The sequence below is a fragment of the Rhodamnia argentea genome, chromosome 7 (assembly GCF_020921035.1).
Source record: "Rhodamnia argentea isolate NSW1041297 chromosome 7, ASM2092103v1, whole genome shotgun sequence".
Lineage (NCBI taxonomy): Eukaryota > Viridiplantae > Streptophyta > Magnoliopsida > Myrtales > Myrtaceae > Rhodamnia > Rhodamnia argentea.
In genome coordinates this window covers 24,134,185-24,157,760 of record NC_063156.1, presented here as the reverse complement: position 1 = coordinate 24,157,760, position 23,576 = coordinate 24,134,185, and the positions used below count along the sequence as shown (strand labels likewise).

At 41.0% G+C, this 23,576-nt stretch overlaps 4 protein-coding genes and 1 pseudogene across 7 annotated transcripts; 4 read left to right on the top strand and 1 right to left on the bottom strand.

The window, feature by feature from the left end:
- Positions 1 to 2,084: 2,084 nt before the first annotated feature.
- Positions 2,085 to 6,769, top strand: LOC115734800 (CDT1-like protein a, chloroplastic). Of its 4 annotated transcripts, none has more exons than XM_030665734.2 (7): positions 2,085 to 2,415; positions 2,528 to 2,647; positions 2,944 to 3,169; positions 4,098 to 4,835; positions 5,456 to 5,657; positions 5,757 to 5,847; positions 6,478 to 6,769. In XM_030665734.2, exons 1-7 carry the CDS (start codon positions 2,294 to 2,296, stop codon positions 6,530 to 6,532), a joined length of 1,554 nt encoding a protein of 517 aa, XP_030521594.1. In that variant the 5' UTR covers positions 2,085 to 2,293; the 3' UTR covers positions 6,533 to 6,769. The 4 variants fall into 4 exon arrangements, with proteins under 4 accessions (XP_030521594.1, XP_030521593.1, XP_030521595.1 ...); XM_030665733.2 differs by having other exon boundaries at positions 2,522 to 2,647; positions 5,462 to 5,657; XM_030665732.2 differs by having other exon boundaries at positions 2,087 to 2,415; positions 2,522 to 2,647.
- A 953-nt stretch (positions 6,770 to 7,722) lies between these two features.
- Positions 7,723 to 8,592, top strand: LOC115734805 (kunitz trypsin inhibitor 5-like). The gene has a single exon (XM_030665741.2). It carries the CDS (start codon positions 7,802 to 7,804, stop codon positions 8,417 to 8,419), a length of 618 nt encoding a protein of 205 aa, XP_030521601.1. The 5' UTR covers positions 7,723 to 7,801; the 3' UTR covers positions 8,420 to 8,592.
- A 647-nt stretch (positions 8,593 to 9,239) lies between these two features.
- On the bottom strand, positions 9,240 to 11,669 carry LOC115734804 (GEM-like protein 4). The gene is made up of 5 exons (XM_030665739.2): positions 11,373 to 11,669; positions 10,943 to 11,023; positions 10,564 to 10,838; positions 9,975 to 10,430; positions 9,240 to 9,395 (listed from the first exon to the last, which is right to left on the bottom strand). The coding sequence occupies exons 1-4, from the start codon at positions 11,509 to 11,511 to the stop codon at positions 10,248 to 10,250; spliced, it is 678 nt and encodes a 225-aa protein (XP_030521599.1). The 5' UTR covers positions 11,512 to 11,669; the 3' UTR covers positions 9,240 to 9,395; positions 9,975 to 10,247.
- A 3,587-nt stretch (positions 11,670 to 15,256) lies between these two features.
- Positions 15,257 to 17,354, top strand: LOC115734807 (DNA-directed RNA polymerases II, IV and V subunit 12). Its single transcript, XM_030665744.1, has 3 exons — positions 15,257 to 15,413; positions 15,559 to 15,651; positions 17,243 to 17,354. The coding sequence occupies exons 1-3, from the start codon at positions 15,374 to 15,376 to the stop codon at positions 17,263 to 17,265; spliced, it is 156 nt and encodes a 51-aa protein (XP_030521604.1). The 5' UTR covers positions 15,257 to 15,373; the 3' UTR covers positions 17,266 to 17,354.
- A 3,841-nt stretch (positions 17,355 to 21,195) lies between these two features.
- Positions 21,196 to 23,567, top strand: LOC115734799 (annotated as a pseudogene).
- Positions 23,568 to 23,576: the final 9 nt, after the last annotated feature.

Here is a 23,576-nt window from a genome sequence, read left to right as displayed (position 1 = left end):
GTAAAACTCTTTTGTAATATGTAAATTATTATCGTTGAAATGTTCTCACCACGTGATGAAAAATTCGAGGACGGCTTCCAAAGCGAACAAAACAATCTCTCGACTAGATCACGGGGCATCCATGCATCTTCAATCGGAACAAAGGAATAAAAGCCGGGGGGAAGGAAGAGGATCCAATCGCTTGCTTTTTGGTGAAACCAACAGGTCGGGGATCACGACGCGCGACCAAAAAATCTTCCGGCCACGTTTCGCGGGGTTTGCGATGCGTGGGGCCCACCCGTGCCCTCAACCCCGCGTACACACGCCACCTGGCCACCGCCCAACGCTTTCCGTCCTTCCACGTACACGGACACGTGGCTAGGCTGGTCCATGACGTCACTGCTGCGCGCTGCCTGCTCGAGCGGATCTGAATCCGGGCTCCGATTGGTCAATTCGCAAAGGGACGGTGATATTTTTTGCGAAATTACTATGATAAAGGAGCGATGCGGAGCGCGACACGCGTCGGGTCTACACGTGGCGGGCGCTGGTTCTGATCTACAACGGCCAGGCGAAATTACCGTCTTAGGCCCTGAGCTGACGTCACGCAACGTTTGCCGCCAGACAGGGCTCGTGATCATTGAGGTTTTTTGCTTTTTTGTTTTTTTTTTTGGTGGGGTTGGGGGTGGGTTGGAATTCTGTGTCCCTTCCGGAAGGTTGACTGGAACGCACTGGACGGCCAGAAATATTGCCACGTGGAAGCAGGCGCGACGTGTTTGCAGATCCTTGCTGTTGCAAATCTCGTCTCGCTCGATCAAAGTCAAGGTCCAGCTGGATGGCCGAAGTTAGTGCCACGTGTGGTCTCTGATGGGAGATCCGTTTGGTGGCAATCATATTAATTTCGACAACAAAAATTAAGAAAAGATATCAATGAACGCCCACCCTCTGATGGGAGATCCGTTCATGCTCACGTGGCGAGCCTATCGAGTTGTTGTCCGACGAGGATGGTGCTGTCAGGTTGACTTCCTCGTTGATGAGCTGATCTTTTTTTTTTTCCTCCCTCCTCTTCGTAACACGTGGATTGCCAAAAAAGCTAAACACAAAAATTCAAGACACATCGATTCAAAAAGGATCATTTTTACCAAAAGTAAATTTTAGTCGAGTGATCAATGTGATCGGCCATTTTTTTGAATGGACAATTACACAAACAATTTTCTAAATTTGGTCATGGATTATATTTATGTAATTTTTTCATAAAATTAAAAAAAATTGTTCGTAAAGTCATAAACTTATGTGCGTCGGCTAATTCGGTTATCAAATTTTCAATTCAACCAATTAAATGCTAAACCTTCCGATAATTTTTCAATGCGGTCAATTTGTCCAATTTAGATTGGAGCTAACATAGCGGCCTAGTCGGCGTTTGTCATTCTATGTGGCATGGCCGATGGCCAACCCGTCCAATATTAAATGAAACAATATCGTTTTGCATTTTTTTATTCTTATTCATTTTTCATTATTTTATTTTTTTCTTCCTTTGTCTTTCTTATTCTACTATTCGTCTTCTTCTCCGCTTGCCGAGGCCTTCGCGATGGTCGGCGACTGTAGGTGAGTGGCGGACGAAGGTTTCAAATCCCCTCGTGTTGGCCGGCGATTGTGAGCTCAAGTTTTTATTTTTATGGTTCGGTTCAGTTTACTAAACAAAACCGAAAAATAAATCGTGTTTCTTTCTAGAACTGAACTGAACTGAACTAAAAATGAACGAAATTTCAGTTTAGTTCGATTCAGTTTAGTTCTTGATTCAGTTGTGACGCCCCTAATGGTTGCAACCCTCGAGAGGGCAGATCTCAGCCCGGCCATCATCAAGGCCCTGGCGACCTCGGCGGCCCGATAAAGCCTCTAAAATTGGGTAGCGCTAGCAATGTCGTGTACACACCATCGCACCAGATAAAACTTATTGGGCCTGGTCCGCGCATGATGGCCCAAATCCGTTTATGTCCATTAGCAAAAGTGCGTCGCAACGGTCGAGAAATATACCTGGCGGAAGCAGAAAAAGGAGTGGGCGTAGCACAACAGTCTACAGTATCTACAATCGTGGGCGAGGGCAGTTTCGTCTGACAAAATCGGTTTCAAAGAATCTGCGTTTCCTTTCCCTCTCTTCCACTTCACGACTTCAGTCTCCCTCTTCACTCAGATCAGACAGAACCTAGGGTTTCTCCCAATCAGGCAGGTCCTCTTCGCTTCAATCTTCCACACATTCCGCAATTTGAGATCGTTTCGCTTTCGATTAGCTTCGGTTCTGTAGAATCGCGGTTTAACGATGGATCAGAAGAAATGCGAGACGAGCGGAATGGTAACGAGCTCGGAAGAATCTGGGTTTGCGTTGCAGACGCCTAGGAAGACCGGCGAGCCTCTGCGAAGAAAGACTGAAGTCGCAGAGAAGTAAGGACCTAGACGATGCTTTTTGCTTGTTCTGTCGAGGATGTGTTGTATTTTATTTTTTTATTATTTTTTTATTTAGTGAAGATGATGGCGATGTTTCTTTTAGCTTTAGGTACGAGACAATTGTGGAGCTCTTTGATAACATGACCTGCTCGCTGAGGTTGCTTAATCTGTGTAAGAAGTCTCCCACGTTTTGGAATGTCAGTGCTCAGGTGGAAGTTCTTGCAAAAAGGTAATTGCTTAGCAATATGTCACCTTCACACGTATCCTCATGCTAGAAAGAGGTTTTCGTCCAGTGAAGGCTGTTGTCATTGAAGTTCTGAATGTACTGAGCATGTTATCTTGTCTACTTGATATTGATGATTTTAGTGTAGTTTATACTGTAGTCCCTTACATGGTTCTTTTTCTTTCCGGTCAAAAAGAGGGAGGAATTTGATGAACATGTGTGATTTTCATAGAAACTATTATTTGGGATCTTCTCAGTGCATCTTTTCTTTACCTGCTGACAATGTCTTCTCCCTCTCTCAGAAAATTTCTATGCAGCCATCTTGCACAGATTAAATACATACTTCCTGAAGCCATACGGGTAGAGAAGCTCCTTATATACGATAAGAAAACCTTATGCATGAGGCCAGATATGAAAATCACAGTGCAACTTGATGCCATAGAGATGCGCCATGAACAATCTGGCTTTGTGGAACTGCGGGAACTTTTCATGTTGAGGCTTGTTGATTATTTTACTGATCATCCGGAGGTACTACTGTCATTTTCTTGTAATTCTTGTTTAAGATCATTGTGAAAAGCATTTGAATGAGACAAACTTTTGACAAATGGAATGAGACAAGCTTTTAACAAATTGATAGTGGTTTTGCTCTATTGAATTGGTTGGGAATGAGAAGTAAAGTTCCATATCATCTGAACTGAAGTCCTTGCACAAATTATGCTGCATTTATAGCTTTGACATTTTGAGAGACTAAGAGAGCTTTAGCCCACAACATAAATCAATTCGTTGACTTGATTATATATTCGTCTGACTCTACTAAGGAAAATGTGTTGACTTGATCAAATAAGATGGCAGCATAAACAAAATGCTTCTGTTAGCTCCTTATTTGAGTCATTATTGCTTTGAAGTAGAACTACAACTTCATTAGCATTTGTGGCAAAGGTTCCTTTTTCTTGTCAAATGACTGCTTTTATGCCAGATTATACAATGTTGTATGTGATGTAGGGAAAACCCTGAAAAAGTGCTCTAATACCAATTGATGTAGTCGGAGAAGTAAAAAATAGCAAAAGGATCAATACAGGGCTAAAATAGAGTTGATTTGAATAAGGCAACACTAATGACAAAGAGACATAAATACCTATTTATACTAGGGTTAAAGACGTAAGGTGATCTCAACCCTTGATCTAATTAACTACTTATAATCTCAATGATCGAGTGGAATTAAATACTCACATGACCACTTATAACCCTAGAATATATGAGAAAAGACTAAATAAAGAAGAAAAAAACTTAAAACTACTAAAATAGGATTGTGCTCCTGCATCAATATGTCAGGTTGAGTGTACTGTATAATTTTTTCTGAATTGACTTTCTTTATGTGCTCATTCAACTTCTGGTAAAAAAATGGAGAGTTGAACATTTGGTCATTCACCAGCTATTGTGTTGTGTCCTCCACCAGGCTTCTGTTGTTCCAGAGGCCATTTTGCCTGGGCCGTTACACCAAGGCAATCAGATCATCGACGTCCAAGATACTCTTGGAGATTCTGTGTTCCACCGTCAGTCATCAGTTGCTGGTGGTGTAATATTGTCAGAGGCATCTGGTTTACCTGAGTCTTTCAGCAGACACTTTTCTCAGAAGGTTGTTGTATCAGAGAATACTCAACTTTTAGCATCACCAGTTACCTTTTCTTCTTCCTCATGCACCAATCCTACCAATCAGGAATTGCAAGGAAGACAAGAGGGACTCTTAAATGGTGTATGCCTTGAACCTATAGGTGAGATCAACCACAATATCAGTACGGAGGAAGAAGCTTCTTCCAGTTGTCGTAGATCCACCTTCATTGTTCCCTCAGTTGAATCGCCTTATCCTTGCTCATCTGTTGACCCCATCACCAAGAAAAGTCCTGCAGTCAGGTTTTCCTCATCTTCTGAAAATTTAACGATTGACACACCGGCACAGATGACACCAAAGAGATCAATATCTGGTTGTGACAGCAATATTAAATCAATGACTAGCAAAGAATGCCAGTCATGTTGGAAGCCTGCAAAAAGGTCTTTGAACTTCTCTTCCCCGAAAGGTGAGAGAAGTTCCATAGATAGATCAGAGACCTGCAAGCATGTCCATAATTACAGCCCATGCTCTCTGAAACTTGTGGAAGAAAAGAATCTCTCAGGTTTTGCAGCGGTATCAAATCAGGTGGGTAACGCAGTTACATAGTTTGCTTCACTGTCATTTCTTTGTAGACATAGCATCAAGGCCAAGTCTAATATCTGGCAAGGCTGCAGGTTTGTGTCCTGTCTGTATACTCTCATTTATGACGTGGACTACATATGACATTACTGATAAAGTTGGACCAGCTTTTCCTTTTCCCCTTTTCCTCAAGTAGAAGTTGAAAATTTAGGACAAGCCGACATGGTGCCCCTCAAAGCGCTCGTCCATAATAAGATGAAAAGCTGGTCAATGATGATGAAGCTTCTTAAGAATTGTTTGCTAAAATGCAGGATTGAAAAGAAGTTATCTTCCTTTTATTAGTTGAATCTTAGCAGAAAATTGTGAGTGTAAGTAAATAAATGGATAAATCTGTATGAAAAGAATATAAACGTGAAGTTAAATGGTAGACATTATTGAGAATTATATTAGGAGTTTATTACATGAACAGGATCTATGGTGCTTTTGTAGACCCTCCATTATGCTTTTAAGGATAACAATGTGCTCATTTTGCATTTTTGCGGTGATGTTATTTTTACTTTTGCTCACTTCTCTTAGAGACAACTCGTGCTTGTCGCTTCCCAACAGTATTGCCTTGACATTTACAGTCACAGGAGAATGAGAGCGGTCATCTTTCCAAGGACCAAATTTCGACCAAAAGAAGTTTAAGAATGTGCCAGGACCTTTCTTACTTGAATGGAATTGCTGCCACAGTAAATTATGTTTTCCAGTCGGTTGGCTGCTCTTCAATCACAAGGGAAGAGCTCGTGCACAAGATAATAATTAATAACTTTGAAGTTCTCGAGAGAAGTGTGTAAATGCTCTTTAGCTGTGTAATTACTTTATATCAAGCTTCAGTTACTTTTGATCAAACTTCAATTTGTGATGATTGTAATAACCTGTCTGCAGAGGAGGTTGAAGAGCAGGTCGAGCTTCTTGAGAAATTGTTTCCTGATTGGTTCTGCCGCAGATCAACACATAGCGGAGATATTGTGTATAGGTGAAACCCTAATGCTTTCCTGTAATTACAGCACAAAACTGTTATTTGCTTGTTCCGAATATACACAGTTACTGGGTTTAAATTTGGCAGAAGAAACATAAGAAAGTGGAATTTCAAAAAGTTATCAAGTTGCTTACGTGGATGTCCCAATAGGACTTTTATGTAGTTGTGAGGGTAGATACAGAGAGAGCCTTTTCTGAGGTTAGAAAGAGCATGGGATTGTTTGTGGGAACTCTTTAGTGTTGTAAATGATGCCAGGGCAATATTTGCTGATAGATTTTTATCTCTGAGTTTAGCTCATACTTTCAGACTTCCTACAAAGACTTTCCTTTTCATAAAGCTCTCTTCATATTTCCTTCAGCTTGATCAAGCAATTCATATTTCAGAGTAAGAGTTCTTCTCCCTGACAGCTTGAGGTCATTGCTGAGATTTATTATCAATATTATCACTACTATTAATAAAACATCATTATCTTCTGCATATGCATCATGACAGAGTCCTTTTAAACCTTTTGTTGCTGTTACTGTATTAAATCGCGAGTTCACACATACATCGTACTTCATGCCATTTCTCTTGCTGCAATGCTGTGGCCACATCTTGAAACTCGTCTTCCTTTGCGGTCACCTGCAGCATTAAGGAAGGGACAAGGCTGGAGTCAATTATGGCAAGGCTCATTAGTAGTTGACAACGTTGGGAAGCTACTGCAACTTACAGCAGGTATTTCATTTTGTTGCAAATTAGACTAGGAGGAGAAAGTGCATGAAATGGTTCAGTTGACATTGCTTGCATCTTCAATATGTAGTCAAGGTTGTACTTTTTGACAGATGCAACAGATTCCCTGATTACCACCTAATTTTAAACAGATGCAACAAATTCCCTAACTACATGTACTCGGTCCATAAACGTTCTTGATTCTTCTTCATTGCAACTGTACGTTTTTTCACATGCATATTTCCTTACGTGCATTATATTATAAGTAGTTTTTTACAACAAGTTTTATGTTTGATCAGCTTTAATAATTAGGAGACAAGTGACCGCTATCGGCTACCATTCACATTGACTGGGTATCTCCAGAATCCTTTATGGGGTTCAAAATTTTAGTCACTGCCCCGAAGATGGTGTTTTCTATGTTGACTTTTTAGTTTGATTGTGAGTTGTGAATCGGTGATCCAGATCCACATTCGCACGAGGCAACGCGCAATAGACTCCTTCATGTTCCATTGATCAGATGTAAGAACAATTCCATTCGGTTTTTTTTTTTTTTTCAACTTCAATCTGCCTTCCCAACACACCAGCTAAAAGAGACAGCTCAAGATCGGATCATTGGAGGCCAAATTTGTCCCCGCTTGAGCTTGCATTTTTTCGTCGGATTTCTCTCTTACAATGCTTGTTTCATATACTCGTGACGAGGTCGATAAGTTGTTCTTTCCGGCCTCTGTCTTTTCTTCAAGTCCGCAGAATTTTGGTGCCCACGAACGATGTAATAAATCCAAGCGGTGTACCATGTTCTCATCCGCTCAATATGGCAAGTCCCCACGTGATGTTGAGGTAGGAGGATTTGTCATTTGTTTGACCGAAACACGTCCGAATCGGGAAAGGTTCCATCCTATACGGCCAAGGACAAATCTCTTGTCAGATTGATAAGAGACGTCGACGTTCTGCAAATTACCTTGGACTTTGTCCTTCCCTCCATTAATTAGCCCGACCTTCAAGAACCGATCAGCTCTTAATCCATAGCAAATCGTCCTCTTATCGCGTTGAGTTCCCCAACGTTATCCTTGTTAAGGGGTTACTAGTAGTTACCCGCTTTCAATGTCGTTTTAACTAAGTCGAACCACATCAATGCATTTGCAGTCTCACCCACCTCGCACCATCTGTTCTTCCAAATCCTATCCCACTCCTATATATATCGACTCACCCACCTTTCTTCCACACCAATCAATCACATCACACCATGGACATGAAAGCTTCACTTCTCACCCCATTCTCTCTCCTCTTCCTCTTCTTCCTCCTCCTCTCCTTCTCCCCCAAACCCTCCAATGCATCGTCCCCGGTCCTCGACATTGACGGCCACAAGCTCCAGACTGGAGTCAGCTACTACATCCTCCCGGTCGTCCGGGGCCGAGGCGGCGGCCTCACGCTAGGCGCCTCGAGGAGCGGCACCTGTCCGCTCGCGGTCGTCCAGGAACAGCACGAGGTCTCCAACGGCCTCCCCGTCAGATTCTCCCCTGCGGACGCCGGCGCCATCCGCCTCTTGACCGATCTCAACATCTGGTTCGAGGCGGCGACGATCTGTGTGCAGTCCACGGCGTGGAGGCTCGCCCCTTACAACGGGATATCGAAGCAGTACTTCGTCATGAGCGGCGGGGTCCTGGGGAACCCGGGACGTGAGACCGTAAGCAACTGGTTCAAGATCGAGAAGATGGACAAGGATTACAAGCTCGTGTTTTGTCCCGCGGTGTGCGACACTTGCAAGGTGATATGTAGGGACGTCGGGGTTTATTTGGAAGGCGTGACGCGGCGTTTGGCATTGAGCGACGAGCCGTTTAGGGTCCAGTTCAAGAAGGCATGAAGCGCGTGTGTTGTGACGAAAGTGCATGCAGATTATGCGAGGCATATTTCAGGCAACACGCAAGGGAAGGGAATTTTAAATGCCAAATAAATCCGTACTGGAATTTATCTTACGTAAATCTGATCTTTGTAATGGTATTATAAATGTGTAATAAGAAGCCCGTGAGCTGAAAATTCCATCCCTCAAAAGAAGAAATTACAAATGACGTGTAAATTGAGAAAATTATTTAAAAAGTCTTAAATATTTTTGTGCTTTTGTCAATTCGTTCTCAATCCTTTTAATTTTGCCGATTCAGTCCTAAACTTTTTTACCTTTTACTAATTCAGTTCTATTGATGGAAATCGCTGATGTGAACACCGACCGTCCTACGTGGCAACGACGGCGATGACGTATACAATTTTCAATATTATTTTAATATTTACTTAATATTTTTATTTTATTTTATTTTTTCCCTTCTTTTTCTTCCTTTTCTCCGGCCCCCGTCCACCCCCCCACACCCCCTCAAGGCCCATGCCTCAACCTTCACCGGCTCGACTAAGGCTGGTAGAGAGAAAGAAAAAGAAAAGGCAAAAAAGGAAACATAAATAAAAATAAATAAATAAATAAAATTTTGAAAAAATTAAAATGTTATTAAAAATTACCAATGATGTCGGCGCCAATGGTGTCATGTTGGACTGTCGGCGTCCACGTCGGTGATTTCTGGCTAATATGACCGAATTGGCAAAAGGTGAAAATGTTTATGATCGAATTGACAAACTTAAAAGTTTAGAGTTGAATTGGTAAAATTTCAAAAGGTTGATAACTTTTTTGATAATTCTCTCCATGTAAATTGATCGAACACATTCTTATAATCCTTTAGACTGCTTGTGAAAGAACAGGTCAAGTAATTTACGCTAGTTATTTCTTGCATACTTTATGCTTTCACTTGCTTTTGGCAGAGATGAATAAATCTCTCGAGTTAAAATAAGTTGCTCTCCTTGTAATCGTAGATCCTAACACGTTTTTTTTTTTTTGGTAAAGTAAGAAGTATATTAACTTTTCAAGGCGCAAATTACATAGAGGGAAACCGAATACAAAAACCTCGTGTCCATGGTGACACTTGGGGATGTCACGACGGGTGCAAAGATGTTATGGCTGATAAAAAAACAGGGCAGCAACGGGTGCACAACTAATTACAAAAGGCCAAAATAACGGGCAACAGGAAGCGAAGGCATAAAAGCTAGGCAGCAGCAGCAGCAGCAGATCACCCAAAGATAGAGGGAGATATGACCTAGTTGACTTGTATCCTTCTATTTCGGGGAGTGTCTCCCACATGGTCGAAAGTGAGGCCTTTATCCCTAACCACCTTAACAAGATGCTTGAAAAGGGTTGGCAAAAATAGAGTCCGATTCCTGAAGAGGATATGGTTCGGTTCAGTCCAAATGATATGACAAAGCGTGCCAAAGAAAAACTGTGCAATGCACTGATGAAAGTGCTCACCATTGATATACCGGGAGGCCCAGAGGCGATTGTCATCAACAAAAGGCGCGAACACCATCCGAAATTGCGCAAACACCATCCTAACATGTTTGTTCTTGAATAATTCAAGAAACAACATTAACCGCATGGTGTTCGATTTGAATATATTTTGCAATTTGCATAATAGAGAACAGTCACATGTATTATTATTCTCCCATCTAAAAGCACTTGATGCTAATGACACAAAATTGGATGTTCTGCTACAGTGCACTCTTTCCATGCCCTGCATCTGAAACACATTTCACTAGGACAGCACAGGGGAGTTCGCTAATCTCACTAAGTTGAACAACATCATCTCTGTTGCTTCCCTTTACATTCTATTAGCCACTGTCATGGCCTTCTCAAGATTCTTGAAGGCCTTCTCGTACCTCAGGAACCCCATGAACCAGAACTCGTAGTCATCTTCGGTGAGTATCTCTATGTACTTCTGCGCCGGGTTGTTCACGTTCTCGCTCCGGTTCGCTTGCTTTATCTTCTCAGTCGGTATCAAAACCTGCAAAGATTGCAGCGATCGAACAGTGTTGTTCATTGATTCATTTTGCGTTTTGCGTTTTCCATCAGAGTTTTTTCAGTCCCCGAAATGGGGAAACTATCAGCTTGATTTGTGTTTTTTTTTGGAGTTGTACCTTGTAAGGTGATCTCACTAGCTTCCCATTATGGGAAGGGAAGGTGATGGATCTCTCGCTGCAGAAGGCAATCTTCTTGGTGGAGATGAAGAGGAGGCCTGCAATTGGACCGGCGGTGGTCGACAGGTAGCACTGCGAGGCCTTGAGGAACTCCTCCCCTTCCTCCATCCCAAACACCTGCTTGAATATGCTGTCTCTCCCTCCTCCTTGCACGATCTTTACCCCCAATCTCAGCTTGCCCTTCACCGTCTCCGACAACTTCGGCCCCAGCTTCACTGCAACAATTTAGTGTCCGCTATGAAGGAAGATGTTTCATCTTTTAAGGAAAGTGCATGAGTCGCACTGAACTGCGAATCTCAATATGTATATGGTATGATACCGTGGTCCCGGACCCGGAAGGCGAAACTGCTGCTCTTCCTGCCCATCTTTCTCTGGTGCCCCAGGTAGGTCTCCTCCTCATCTGCACAGGCCGAATTTCGCTAGTCATGTAAAAAAACATAGAATTCAAACATAAGATTACTCCTTTCCGGCATCATAACTTGGTAGGAGGTCATATGAAGCCCCGATTCACCGCGAGATCTTGGGCAATTACCAAAACTGGTTGCATATAAAGCAAAAGATTAGCACACCTCATGGGAGAAAAAGGGCAGTTGACATTGATTAGCAGACTATTCACTGTGCAATAACATACTTTCCAAGGGACAGAAGAAGCAATTCCGCTGATTCTAACACAGCTAAAGCCACCATCTTTGCCTACTAGTGTCTGTAAAAGAGAGAGAGGATGCATGACTTGCATGACAGTTGCATACCGATCTTGAAGGAGTTGAAGCCATCCGAGGAAGAGGGGCTTTGGAGCAGACTGACCGGTTCGGACACAGAGAAGGGTCTCTCTGGAGTGCTCTCGTATGACCTCATCATCAATGGACTCCCCATGATTTGTTCCTTCATCTCCCTCCCCTGCTCTCTCCCTCCCCACAAAAGCAGCTTCCTCTTCTCTTCTTGTTATTCTTGTCCCTCTGCGAGAGAAAGTGAAGTTATGAAATATATATAAAAAGCTCCTCAGGGATCCTGTTAATTCCACGTCACTCTCATTCCACCAAAACTCAAAAAAAAAAAAAAAAAAGAAGAAGAGGAGGTTTTTACAACACGGGTACCCGAACCTTTTGATTTTTCACTGATTCAGATTCGCACAATCGACCGTCCACGTCGAGGGTACTACGCTAAATCAAAAGCAGGAGCGGACAATATTATGTTCTCAGCCCGAAATAGATTTTTCTTTTCTATTCATTGGATGAATTTCAACGAGCAACAACGGCACATTTGATAACATCATCAAAATTCATGTTTGCTAGTCGCGGGACCTCATACGGCGTATGCTAGGCAGCGACCAACAGACGGTAACCGGCAAATGTTGGCCGATAATCGGATGCAAGACATGAATGCAAGAGAGAGGAAGCGATCGGTGAAAAGAATTCTTATTTCTATTTCTGTTCCAAAAGAGGAAAATTTCTAGAAATTTCCTACTTCTCAATTCTTGTTCTAGACTTATTTTTGGATTAATAGAAAAATGAAATTACATTACTAAACGGATTTCTGTTTCAAATCTGTTCTTAAGAATAAAATAAAAAAAAAAACAATAAAAAACGCAGACAAACATAATGGTTATCATGTGCGCCTTTGACTACTCAGCTGACCCGGATTAAAAGATGTTACAATGTGAACCACACGCCTCATCAAGAAGACCATTTGGCGGGCTCATGAATTTTTCCAACTTCTTTGTCCCTCCTCCTCCTCTGCATCTTTATCTCAAGATTCTCAATAATTTAGTGACGAGTAGAAGCTTCTGGTGTGCGGACCTCAATTTCTCAGCTGCTTCTCATGCTTGAAAAACTGAGCCCCTCCTCTGCTGTCCCTCGACAGATTCCCCGAGTCAACATTAGTGGGCAGACTGATCGGTTCTCGTTGACTATTTTACGGGTTGCGATTGGAGAGATGGGGGGATAAAAGGCATTCAAACTTTGCGTTAGGGTTAGTGGAATTTGGTGGGGTTCATGCAGAAAAAGACGGGAGAAAAAAAAAACAGGGGAAGATGAAGAAATTTCAGGACTTGATCTCTAAGTCATTGTCTACGCGCTCAAGCTTTGAACCGAGGAGGGACTTGCAAAGTCTGACTTGGACTAGAAATTTCTATTGAGCTTTGTGGGGACTGGTGATGTAACTGCAAGTGAGAACTTCAATCTATGCTCACATGTGATGTGACTAAAAAAATTCTAAGTGTACGTTTGGTTGGGAGAAAATTTCGGAGAAAATTTTAAATAAGAATACGAAGTGCTTTCATTTTCTTAAATAAAGATTTGAACTGAACCTCGTTTCAAATAAGGGCTTTAAGTTCCTTATTTGTCTCAAAGAAGGGTATGACTAAGTACATTTTCGTCATTTCCTTTTTTTCCATTTCCCTTTTCTATATTTTTCCTTTGTTACGTAAGAAGGGCATTGCTCATCGCCTTAGAGACAACCCAAATCCGGCGAGGGCAAGACGAGGCCAAAAGAGACAATTTCAACAATTTTGTTGCCAAGTCTTCGTGGAGAAGTGCTCGACAATCTCGGGGGGCCACATTTAGTCAGGAACGCTAGAAGGAAATCGGTCATCACCACCGCCATTTATTGAGGACGGCGAGCCTTGAGTCTCGTGGTGAGCCTCTGCTTCAAGCCTAGAACGTCGCTAGTCCCCAACAGCAGCGATGCTGGGGTCATACGACCTCGGCAAGCCTTGCGACAAATAGATCTGGAGCGGCGGTGTGACCATCATGGAGCGTCGGCAAGGTAATGAGAAGCCTTATTTGTAAATGGGTGCCACAAGCGAAGGGAAAAATTTTGTAGAAAAAGAGACAACCCAGAGGGTAAACATGAGATGAACAATGTCTTGGATTGAAGAGGATGAACACTACAGAGGGTAAACATAGAAATAAAGGAAAAAAAATAGAAAAAAAAAAGAAAATCAAAAAAGAAAATGACGAAAATGTCTTGGTCAGGCCCTTTTTTGAAATAAAGATGGCACTTCAGGTTCTTATTTGAAATTTTTTCAAAATTTCGTGATAAAAAAAAATATTCGGTAAAATTATTGTTAGGAAAATGGTAGACGATATGGGATCAAAAATGTTTTTCGGTGTTTGGATTTCATTTGAAAAATTATTTCAATTTCATGATTTTATCCCGAGAGAATTTTTTTGAACTTTTAATTTTTTTAATTTTTTATTTGTTTTATTTTACCGGTCACCGGTCGAGAAAGAAGTAAAAAAGACAAAAAAGGAAATAAAAATATTAAATTAATAAAATATTGAAAAATTCAAGAGATGCAATTTCGAAAAATGTTTTCATCTCTTTATAGTTATGAATTCACCTTCATAATTTTATGCACGAATATTTCGTTGACCAAAAAGTGTTTTCGGTTGTCTTTTTTTTTTAATTTATTGAAGTTTTCGATTGTCATTTTCGACGAATCAAACGAGTGAAAGTCCAAAAAACTAATTACCGGAAAACACTTTCCCTCAACACAAGGTCATTTTTGTAAGGAGAGAGTTGCACTTGCAACAGTTCTAAAATTACCTGGACTTGCATGCGATTTTCACAAATTAATCGTGGATTGCCCATTTCGCGATATGGTCTAGATTGTGTAAAAATTTCATAAAGACACCACGAATTTTATTAGGAAAACATTATTATGCTTGGCGATTCTCCGGCATTTTATCCCTATGAAATTGCTTGCTTTTGGGAAAAATCACCCAATCAATCTGGTAATAATTTTTCAATGTTACCAATTTAGTCCTAAATTTTTGTGCAAAATTTCGATAAAATTATACCAATTAATTTTTGCCAGAAATTGCCGACGTGATTGTCTAGTTATCATCAACCATCCTAGGTGGCACACTATCACGTTGACGATTTCTAGCAAAAACTGATCGAAAGACTTGCTCAAAATTTTAAGACTCAATTAACAAAAATCATAAAGTGTCGCATCGAATTGACAATCAAATAATAACACTATGACTAATTCAACAATTTTCCCGCTTATTTATTTGATGCACGGCGTAGGAAAATAAATAACAACTCTCATGTTTCATTTTCATGGTATCATCGAGAAATTTCCGTAGGAGAGGCAATTAGGGGTGTTCATGAAAAATTTAAAGCATACTGAATCGACCGAACCAAACCGACAAGTTTGGTTTATCGGGTTATTAGTTTGGTTTTTGATGTTGATTTTTATTTTGTTATTTGTTTAATAAAAAAAAGTAATTTTCCTATTAACTAATAAAGTTTGTACTTTAGTCTAACCAATTAAGTTCTTTCTATTCTTCAAAAAAAAAAAAAAATTGGGTTCTTTCTAGATTTCTCTACACCACACGCAAGATCTTTACATCTAATATTCGATTGATTTTTAATCTCAGATGATACTTATGGAATTTTATGAAATTTTATATTCTCCTGTTTAGCGGATTAATATTCTTTAATGTTTGATAGTTTTCATTTTTTGTCAAAAGCAAAGAAGGTTTGGTAATCAAAAGCAAATCGGGTGGATGGACCCGTATAATGATCCGTCTCGTTCCGATTCCGATGGATCCGAATATCGGGTCGAAATGGGCCCATCACATTGTGAGAACAGTTTGATACGATGGGCCCACGATCAGCCACAGAAAGCGGTATATAATGACTCCGACGCGTCCTCCTTAACCTTTTCTCCAAAACAGATTTGAAGATATCTCCGCGGCTTCTTCGCTCGCCGCTCGCACCGGAAAAAACCCTAAGAGAATCCATGGACCCTCAGCCTGAACCGGTCAGCTACATCTGCGGAGGCAAGTCTTTCTTCTTCTTCTTCTTGTCAAGTCATCTCTCTTTTGATGCTTCAGTGGTTGCCCGGTTACTAGTTCGGCGATTTTGCGCTTTTGGTGGGTTTTGATTTGCATTGAGGTGGTGGTGGTGGTTGATAATGGGGCGCAGATTGCGGGATGGAGAACACGCTGAAGCCCGGGGACGTGATCCAGTGCAGAGAGTGCGGGTACCGCATCCTCTACAAGAAGCGAACACGCCGAAGTAAGCTCACGTCGCCCTGAGTTTGCTCGACCATGGTCTTTTTTAATTCGCACTCTGTTCGGGCGCTGGATGACTATGTGGACCGCAATCCTCAAACTGAGGGAGCAATTGCCTTTTGGAATAGATAGTCTTGGTTGTTGATTTCTACAGCTAGTTGGCATGCAGTGAACTGGGTTCCATTGTTGTTCTTCGAACTGAATTAGCTCAAGTTCGATTGGTGCTGACTCGGCTTGGAGTGACCTTCTTGTATTGGTCCACAGGGTTTTGCTGTAGATATTTTGAGCCTGAATGAATTGAGTTTAGCAGTTTGTAGCCATCATGGAAATAAAATTACCCTAGAGGGTATTGCAAGGTCCCATAGCTAAGTTTCCAAGAATGAAACTGTCTAAACTTGTTAGTATGCGGAACTTCGGTATGTAGTTTGGAGCAACATCTTTTTGGAGAGTTGTTTCCCCCTTCTCTTGTTTTCTTTGAAGGAGTGCTCATTGTGTGGACTTTTTTAAATGAGACCGGGTTTGGAGGATCTTTTTGTTGAATGGACTTGTCTAAATCTAGTACTAGTACCTAGAGTATCATATTCTGTGTTTGAACAGTCAGGTTAGAAAGCTTCTAGAATATTTAGATCATTAGCTTTTTGTCGGGATCCTATTGGTTTTCGATATTGTATGTACAAAAAGTCAATTTGCTTTAGTTTTGTGTATTGAGCTCTCTATTTTAAGTTAACCATTCTATGACCTATGTAGCTTTGTTTCTCTATCTTGTTAAAGTAGATTTACCTCATCAAAGAAGAAGCATATTGGCAAGGTTTCTCAATCATGATTATCTAGGGGTACCTTGCAAAAGCCTCACTGGACAATGGGATATTGCCACATAGGCACATATGCAAGAAGGATCGTTGATTTTATTATAAAGTTAGAACAAGTCCTGAACCTTTCTGAAACTTTTTTGTTACGCACCATGAGTATATATATTTCTGCTTGAATTTGTGAAGAATGAAAGGCGATTGCTTTTTATTTTGCTGGTTGGAGAAATTATGAGCTGTTCTGTCTAGGTTGTACTGCTTAAGATCATTTCTACAGAAAGAGGGTCAACCGCTTTTTATTATTATGAATCTGGAGTGAAGGTCCATGCCTTTGAAGCTTTTGGAACCTGGACTCTGTAGAATTGGTGACTTATGGGCACCTGAGTCTAATTGTAATAGACTCATAGCCCCTCTGTTACAGAATCTTTTGTCGGTTTTGACACAGTGATTTTGGTACTTGGATCTATCTACATTCATGATCGAATGTGCGTGATTATCAGATTCAGACAAGTTCAGTTTGAAGTTCTCTAAAAAGAATGGACTTGGGGACATACTTCTTGTAGTTGATGAGGTTTTGTGGAAGGATACACGTTTACCTTTAAACATTCTGCAACTTCCATGGACCCATGCATGTGATATGATTGTTACAGGGCTGAGTATGCTTTCTCTAGTCTCTTAAATGCTCTAGCCCTTCTTTCATGTTCTTGAACTTAATATTTTTCTGCTCTTTCTACTTCTCTTTCTTAGAACAAACAATTGCTTACCTCTTTTGATTTGTGATTCTTGCAGTCATTCAGTATGAGGCCCGTTGAAAGAACTTGAGAACGTGGGCTTCAATTTCCGTACAGACTTCTTTGTCGTTGCGACTGGGCACGTGGTATGTCTTTGGATGGTAGTTATGGAAAAACGAGAGGTAACTGCTATGCAGTCTTGTAAGCATGCGTGGTGCCAACTTGTCAAGAGTGCAGATAATGTTGATATATTTTGGAGCCCCTGTTAAATTTGTACGTGACACTGGTTTGTTTGAATTCTTTTTTGAGCAGTTTTTGTCTGTCAATTAACTCGCCTCATATAACCCGGTGACGGAAGTACACATGAAAAAATTGATGCAATCAAATCAGCATCGAAATATCACATTGGTTTGCTATAAATCTTTTTGCAGTACTTGCAGCTGCGGGGGGATTAAGAATACTAGACTGTTGTTTTGGAAAGCATTTGAGTAGTAAATCTCGAAATGATTTGTGCAAATGTTGGGGCGAATGCCTCTGCTTTCCAAGATTTTCGACAAATTTGATTGAAAATCTGTGAGGGCTCAACGTCTTACTTATGTTAAAATTAGACCTGTTTAACGCGGGCTGAAAATGAGTTTGGTCTGAATTGATTGATTTTGCCAATATTGACCCATTTTTGTATACTGTAGCTTGGGCAACTCATACTTGACCTAACTTGGGCCCAACCCGTACTCATCCTAACCCGAGCTCCATTTCTTAAAATTTCTTCTCGACAACAATTCAAAACCCCGAATCATCCTAGCCTGAACTCCATTTCTGATTTTCTTTTTCTTGACAACTATTCGAAACTCAAAGAGCACCAAATATGTTCTTGGAACCCCGAGATGGCTCACAAGAGGGGAGGATTGTCCAAGAAATTTAAATCTACCGTAATGTTTTCAATTTAGTCTTGAATTTTTTTAATTTTATCTATTAAGCCTATTTAACTTTTGGTTGGAAATCGTTGACTCACATATGGCCGATGAAGATGTGGACAATTTTTAATATTATTTAAGTAATATTTTTTTTCCTTTTTTCCTCCCTCGGTTGGCCCTAGGCAAGGGTCGCCTTTGACCAACCTGGTGAGGGCCGGATCGAGTGGCCCTCACTAGCCTAGGCCCGAGCGTCCCTTGACCTTAGGAAGGCTAGTGCTTGGGGCATGCGGTCAAAATTGATTGGATGATTTTTTTTTTTGTCAATATTAGATGGATTCAATTGGTAAGATATGAAAATGTTTATGACTCAATTGACAATTTAATAAATTTAGGATTGAATTGATAAAAAAAATGCAATAAATGTAAATTTTTTTGGATAATTAAAACACCATATGGTTAAAAATTAGCATGTATGGCTTCTTACGAGATTATATTTAAATGGCATCTTCATGACCTCAACAAATCACCATCTAATAATACATATTGAAAATAATTTTTTTTTTCTATCTTCTTTTCTAGTTATAGGAGACATTGGCCTAGGCTCGATTCAAACACTAGCGTCAGGAGCAATGATGATTGACGAGGGCCTAATACCAACAAAAAAAAAAAATCCTTAACTTTAGCTATTATCTTAATTATATCCTGAACTTTTTTTTTCTCATAAAAAATTCTCAACTTTAGCCTCTATCTTAGTTATATCCAAAACTTTTTTTTTATCTCATAAAAAAAAATTTCAACTTTAATTTCGTCCCAATTCTATCTGCTTAATACCTAAAAAATTTCGAACTTCAGCATTTGTCCCAATTATATTAAAAAAATTATCTCATAAAAAATCCATAACTTTTAGTTTTGTCCCAATTCTATCACAATCAGTCTTTCGTCCATAGTCACCGTTAGTTAATCCTACGTGGTTCGAATTTTCTTGTCGAAATTTGAAAACAGTAAATTTCATGAACAACAAGATTTAAGATCATTCATATAAATTATTAGATCTCCACGTCTAGTGGTTCTTTGGGCTATCAAGTGCCGAGAAAAATTCGAAACACATCATCTTCAGTGGCTTTATATCTTTTGGCAATGTGTAGGGGAAGCAGATAAGAGAAAAAAGTTATAGCGGTTTTTTCATGTCGCCTTCGTTGAGGTAAAGCTAACATGTAATTCATCAACAACATGGAAATATCACATAGAATTAACTGACGGTAATTATAAACGGAAAGCTAAAGGTGGTAGAATTAGGACAAATGTGAGATTTTTTTATGAGATTAAAAAAGGTTTTGGATATAATTGGGAAATACTATGCTTTTTTTTTTTTGTAGAGGTTGGCAGAATTGAAACAAAAGCTAATTTTTTTTTTGTTAGGCTGGTGGAATTGAGACAAAAATAAAAGTCGGAGATTTTTTACATAACAAAAAAAAATTCGATATAATTGAGATAAATGCTAAAGTTGAGTGTTTTTTTCAGTATGGGACCAATTGAAGAGAGAAGGGCCCGAGTGCTTTGACTTGCTGTGAAAACTGAAAACTACTCCGATCCAAACGTAAAATGAAGCTAGCTAGAGATATCCGCGAAAATAGGAGAATAGAGAAGAAGACCGTCACGGTTTGTGCTTTTTGAGTTGCTTTTGAATTATGTCTCTAATCCCGTTTTTGGGAAAAATTATCAAAAAAATTCTAAATTTATTACAATTATGTCAATTCAATCATAAAATTTTTGAATTTGTGCCAATTCTATCTATTCGGCAAACTTTGGCAAAACTACGCTGACGTGGACGTCAACTAATGCTGATGTGGATGCCGATGGATCCCGCCGTGGATGTCGACGTTTACGTGGATAATTTTTAATAATATTTTAATATTTTTAGAATTATTTTTTATTTTTCCTTTTCTTGTCTTTGTCTCTCTCTCTCTCTCTCTCTCTTTGCCTTTCTGCTTCCCAGCGAGGTCGGCCTCGCCCACCCATGGGGCGATTCGGCCCTGCCAGTTGTCAGCAAGGTCAACAAAGTTAAGCAAAATGGATTACTGAGACAAAAAAAACTAGACAGTAGTAAAATGGATCATGATGGGGTTGCTTAAACGATTCATTTTTCAACTCCATTCAGCCTTTTGAAGATGCTCACGAGACGCAACTCGGAAGACTCAAAACGGGGAGGAAAACTACTGAAAAAAGTCTCTAAAAGCCTGTTGCAATTGAACATGAGCTGCAATACTCAGGCAGACTTGAATCACAACCTGTTTATCAGGATCAGGGCTCATAGGGGCAACAAACAAACCTTTTTGATCAGAATTTCTTTGACTGCTTCGACGCTCTTGCGAGTCGCGATACGTCGACAGCCCCTCTTGAAAACAAAAGACCGACTTCCGATGTTGGCTGAGGTCAGAAATGTGAATCCCTCGTCTTCTCGTTTCCCGTCCACATCCCCATTCCATCGTCGTCAGTCCTGCTCATCAAGAAAGCGATGCCATTGTGGTGTGAGTATTTGGCCATAACCATATTGAAATTTCATGTGCATATTCGACGTCATTTGTTTCTCGGAACAGATTCCGTGACAAATCAATGCCAACGAGCTAAAGGGGTGCGCAGAGATTATTTTGAAGTTTGCTGTTGAAGTAATTATTCAGATATATGGATGCAACTATCAAGAACTGAAGGAACCTTCCCTAAGTTTGAGTGCGCATGCTCATTTGCCAGCCATCTCCAATTGTGGAGCCAGATCACTGATTGTTCAATCCAATGTGTAGTGTCATGCGTATGGTGTCATTCCTATCACATGCTTGAATAGCATTTCGACCGGTAGGATAGACAAAAATATTTCGGACTGGAAAGTAACCAATTAAATCTCTGCTTCTCTCAACAGAAAAGATTGAGAGACCCTTGCTTCTCTTTCATATGGAATATTTTCAACTAAAACAGTCTGTCATTCGTCATTGACCTCCATTCATCACATGTTAGGAATAACGTTGACTTGCTATCCAATACTGACCTCCTTGAATTTGATTGAATTAAGTTATTGGAAGAAAGTAATGACAAGAGATGTAGACTTGTGTGTCATTTTTGGATGAGTAGCTAAGAGTTATTTACCTGAAAATCTGGCGCTTCTGTTATTTTGTACGAGCAGGAGGTTTCGGGGAGTTATCTCTTTGCAATGAGCGAGCGAGTTGGTGGTCAATCAAAGGATCCCCAAAGCACTCGTGATTTCAAAAACCCATCACTGCCATGGATGATTGGTTTTCTGTTTGTTGTCAGTTTCCTTGGCCTCTTTGCTGTTGTGCCTCTCCGGAAGGTGCTCTTTACATGTTGGGTTAATTTTCTGTAGCACTTTGTCTTGAACATGTCGTAAAACATATTAGTAGTTCCCAATTCATCTCCATAAAACGCTTTGCTTGAAAAGATTCCCTTTGGCCACGAGGAATCAAACTGCGGGTGCTTCCATGTACTGTCATGAGCGCTTCACTCACGCTTGCCCTTCTCTGGTGTATCAGATTATGATTATCGACTTCAAATTAACGTATCCTAGCGGCACGGCGACTGCTCATCTTATAAACAGTTTCGCACACACCTGAAGGAGCCAAGCTAGCCAAGTAAGAGACACTTTAAGCCGGAAAGCCTTCTCATTAGCGTGTTGGCTCTCATGAGCTTCTATTTTTCACCTGAAGGAAACAAGTGAAAGCATTGGGAAAGTTCTTTTCCTTCAGCTTCCTGTGGGGGCTTTTTCCAATGGTTCTATACAGCAGGAGATGGTTGTGGTTTTACCAAGTTCCCCACTCTTGGGCTCAAGGCTTTGTAATAAAGGTGTGTAAGCTTAACAAGCTTCCACTTTACAGTCTACAGCTACTTTGTGTTGTAAGCCGGCCTTCGCTTCGATGTCATGCCCTCCAACATGCAAAATCGTTAGCTGACTCTCTTACATGGAAAATGTGAAGGTTTTACTCTGATTTCTCTGCGACATACGTTGGAGTTGGGATGATTTGCCCCGTACATCATAAATATCTCGGTGCAACTTGGAGGAATTCTGTCCTGGGGTTTAATGTGGCCACTAATAGAAACCAGAAGGGGTTATTGGTATCCAGCAGAGGAAAGCGCAACCATGCATGGCCTTCAAGGTAATAATTAAATTTTATGTCCTCTGTTGATTCTTTTAATCATACCATACCAATCTGTCAGGTTTTCATTGCCATTGCCATGATATTGGGTGATGGGCTCTACAACTTCTTCAAGGTACTTAGCCGAACGCTCTCTGGCTTGTACCATCAGCTCCGAGACAAAGAAACGAGCCATGTTCTACCTGTTGTGAATGGTTCCACTCCCGAGAACCCTCAAGTGTCTTATGATGACCAACGGCGGACACAGCTTTTCCTGAAAGATCAGATCCCGACATGGTTTGCTGCGGCAGGCTATGTCGCCATATCCACTGCTACTCTTCCGCACTTGTTCCACCAAGTGGTATTACATTTTAGTCATTTATCTCTTCGCTCCAACCTTGGGTTTCTGTAATGCCTATGGCTGTGGGCTCACTGACTGGTCTCTTGCCTCGACCTGCGGGAAGCTCGCCATCTTCGTGATTGGGGCATGGGCCGGGGCCTCACATGGTGGAATTCTCGCCGGTTTAGCTGCCTGTGGAGTCATGATGAATATTGTGTCTACAGCTTCAGACCTGACTCAGGACTTCAAGACAGGCTATCTGACCCTGGCTTCACCACGGTCCATGTTTGTGAGTCAGGTGATCGGTACCGCCATGGCCTGCGTTATCTCTCCGTGTCTTTTGGCTTTTCTACAAGGCGTTTAAGGATCTTGGACTCCCGGGAAGTGAATATGCCGTCCCCTTTGCAACGGTATATCGGAGCATGGCTGAACTTGGGGTGGAAGGCTTCTCTTCCTTGCCCAAACACTGCCTCAAGCTCTGCTGTGGGTTTTTCGCGGCAGCCATCATGATAAACGGGTTCAGGGACTCAGTCGGTAAGAAGTGGGCCCGTTTCATCCTGCTGCCGATGGCCATGGCAATACCCTTCTACATAGGGCCATACTTTGCCATCGACATGTGCGTCGGTAGCTTGATCCTGTTCATATGGGAGAGAGTCGACAAAACCAAGGACGACACGTTTGCACCGGCAGTAGCTTCAGGTCTGATTTGTGGGGATGGCATATGGACACTGCCCAGCTCGATACTCGCTTTGGCGGGGGTTAATCCGCCGATTTGCATGAAGTTCCTATAGGGACACGAACAATAAAGTCGACGCCTTCCTGGGATCTTAGTCCTGCAGTTTTTAAACTCACGAAGACGGCACGAGATCTCAAGCGTGTCGGAAGTCTCTCTATATGGACTGTCATGATCTGTCCTTTCTTCTGTTTTTCTCGCAAATCTCCCTTGTCCCTCAACCAAGCACGTACCCCAGATCCTAGTGAAGAAGTCGTAACAACTAA

Coding starts and splice junctions, on each gene's coding strand:
- LOC115734800 (XM_030665732.2), top strand. CDS start 2,294: ATGGATCAGAAGAAATGCGAGACGAGCGGAATGGTAACGAGCTCGGAA. Junction 4,836..5,455: donor TTGCAGCGGTATCAAATCAG/GTGGGTAACGCA, acceptor TGACATTTACAG/TCACAGGAGAATGAGAGCGG. Junction 5,658..5,756: donor CTTTGAAGTTCTCGAGAGAA/GTGTGTAAATGC, acceptor ACCTGTCTGCAG/AGGAGGTTGAAGAGCAGGTC.
- LOC115734805 (XM_030665741.2), top strand. CDS start 7,802: ATGGACATGAAAGCTTCACTTCTCACCCCATTCTCTCTCCTCTTCCTC.
- LOC115734804 (XM_030665739.2), bottom strand. CDS start 11,511: ATGAAGGAACAAATCATGGGGAGTCCATTGATGATGAGGTCATACGAG. Junction 10,839..10,942: donor CTTCCGGGTCCGGGACCACG/GTATCATACCAT, acceptor AAATTGTTGCAG/TGAAGCTGGGGCCGAAGTTG. Junction 10,431..10,563: donor TAGTGAGATCACCTTACAAG/GTACAACTCCAA, acceptor CAATCTTTGCAG/GTTTTGATACCGACTGAGAA.
- LOC115734807 (XM_030665744.1), top strand. CDS start 15,374: ATGGACCCTCAGCCTGAACCGGTCAGCTACATCTGCGGAG. Junction 15,414..15,558: donor GGTCAGCTACATCTGCGGAG/GCAAGTCTTTCT, acceptor AATGGGGCGCAG/ATTGCGGGATGGAGAACACG. Junction 15,652..17,242: donor CAAGAAGCGAACACGCCGAA/GTAAGCTCACGT, acceptor TGATTCTTGCAG/TCATTCAGTATGAGGCCCGT.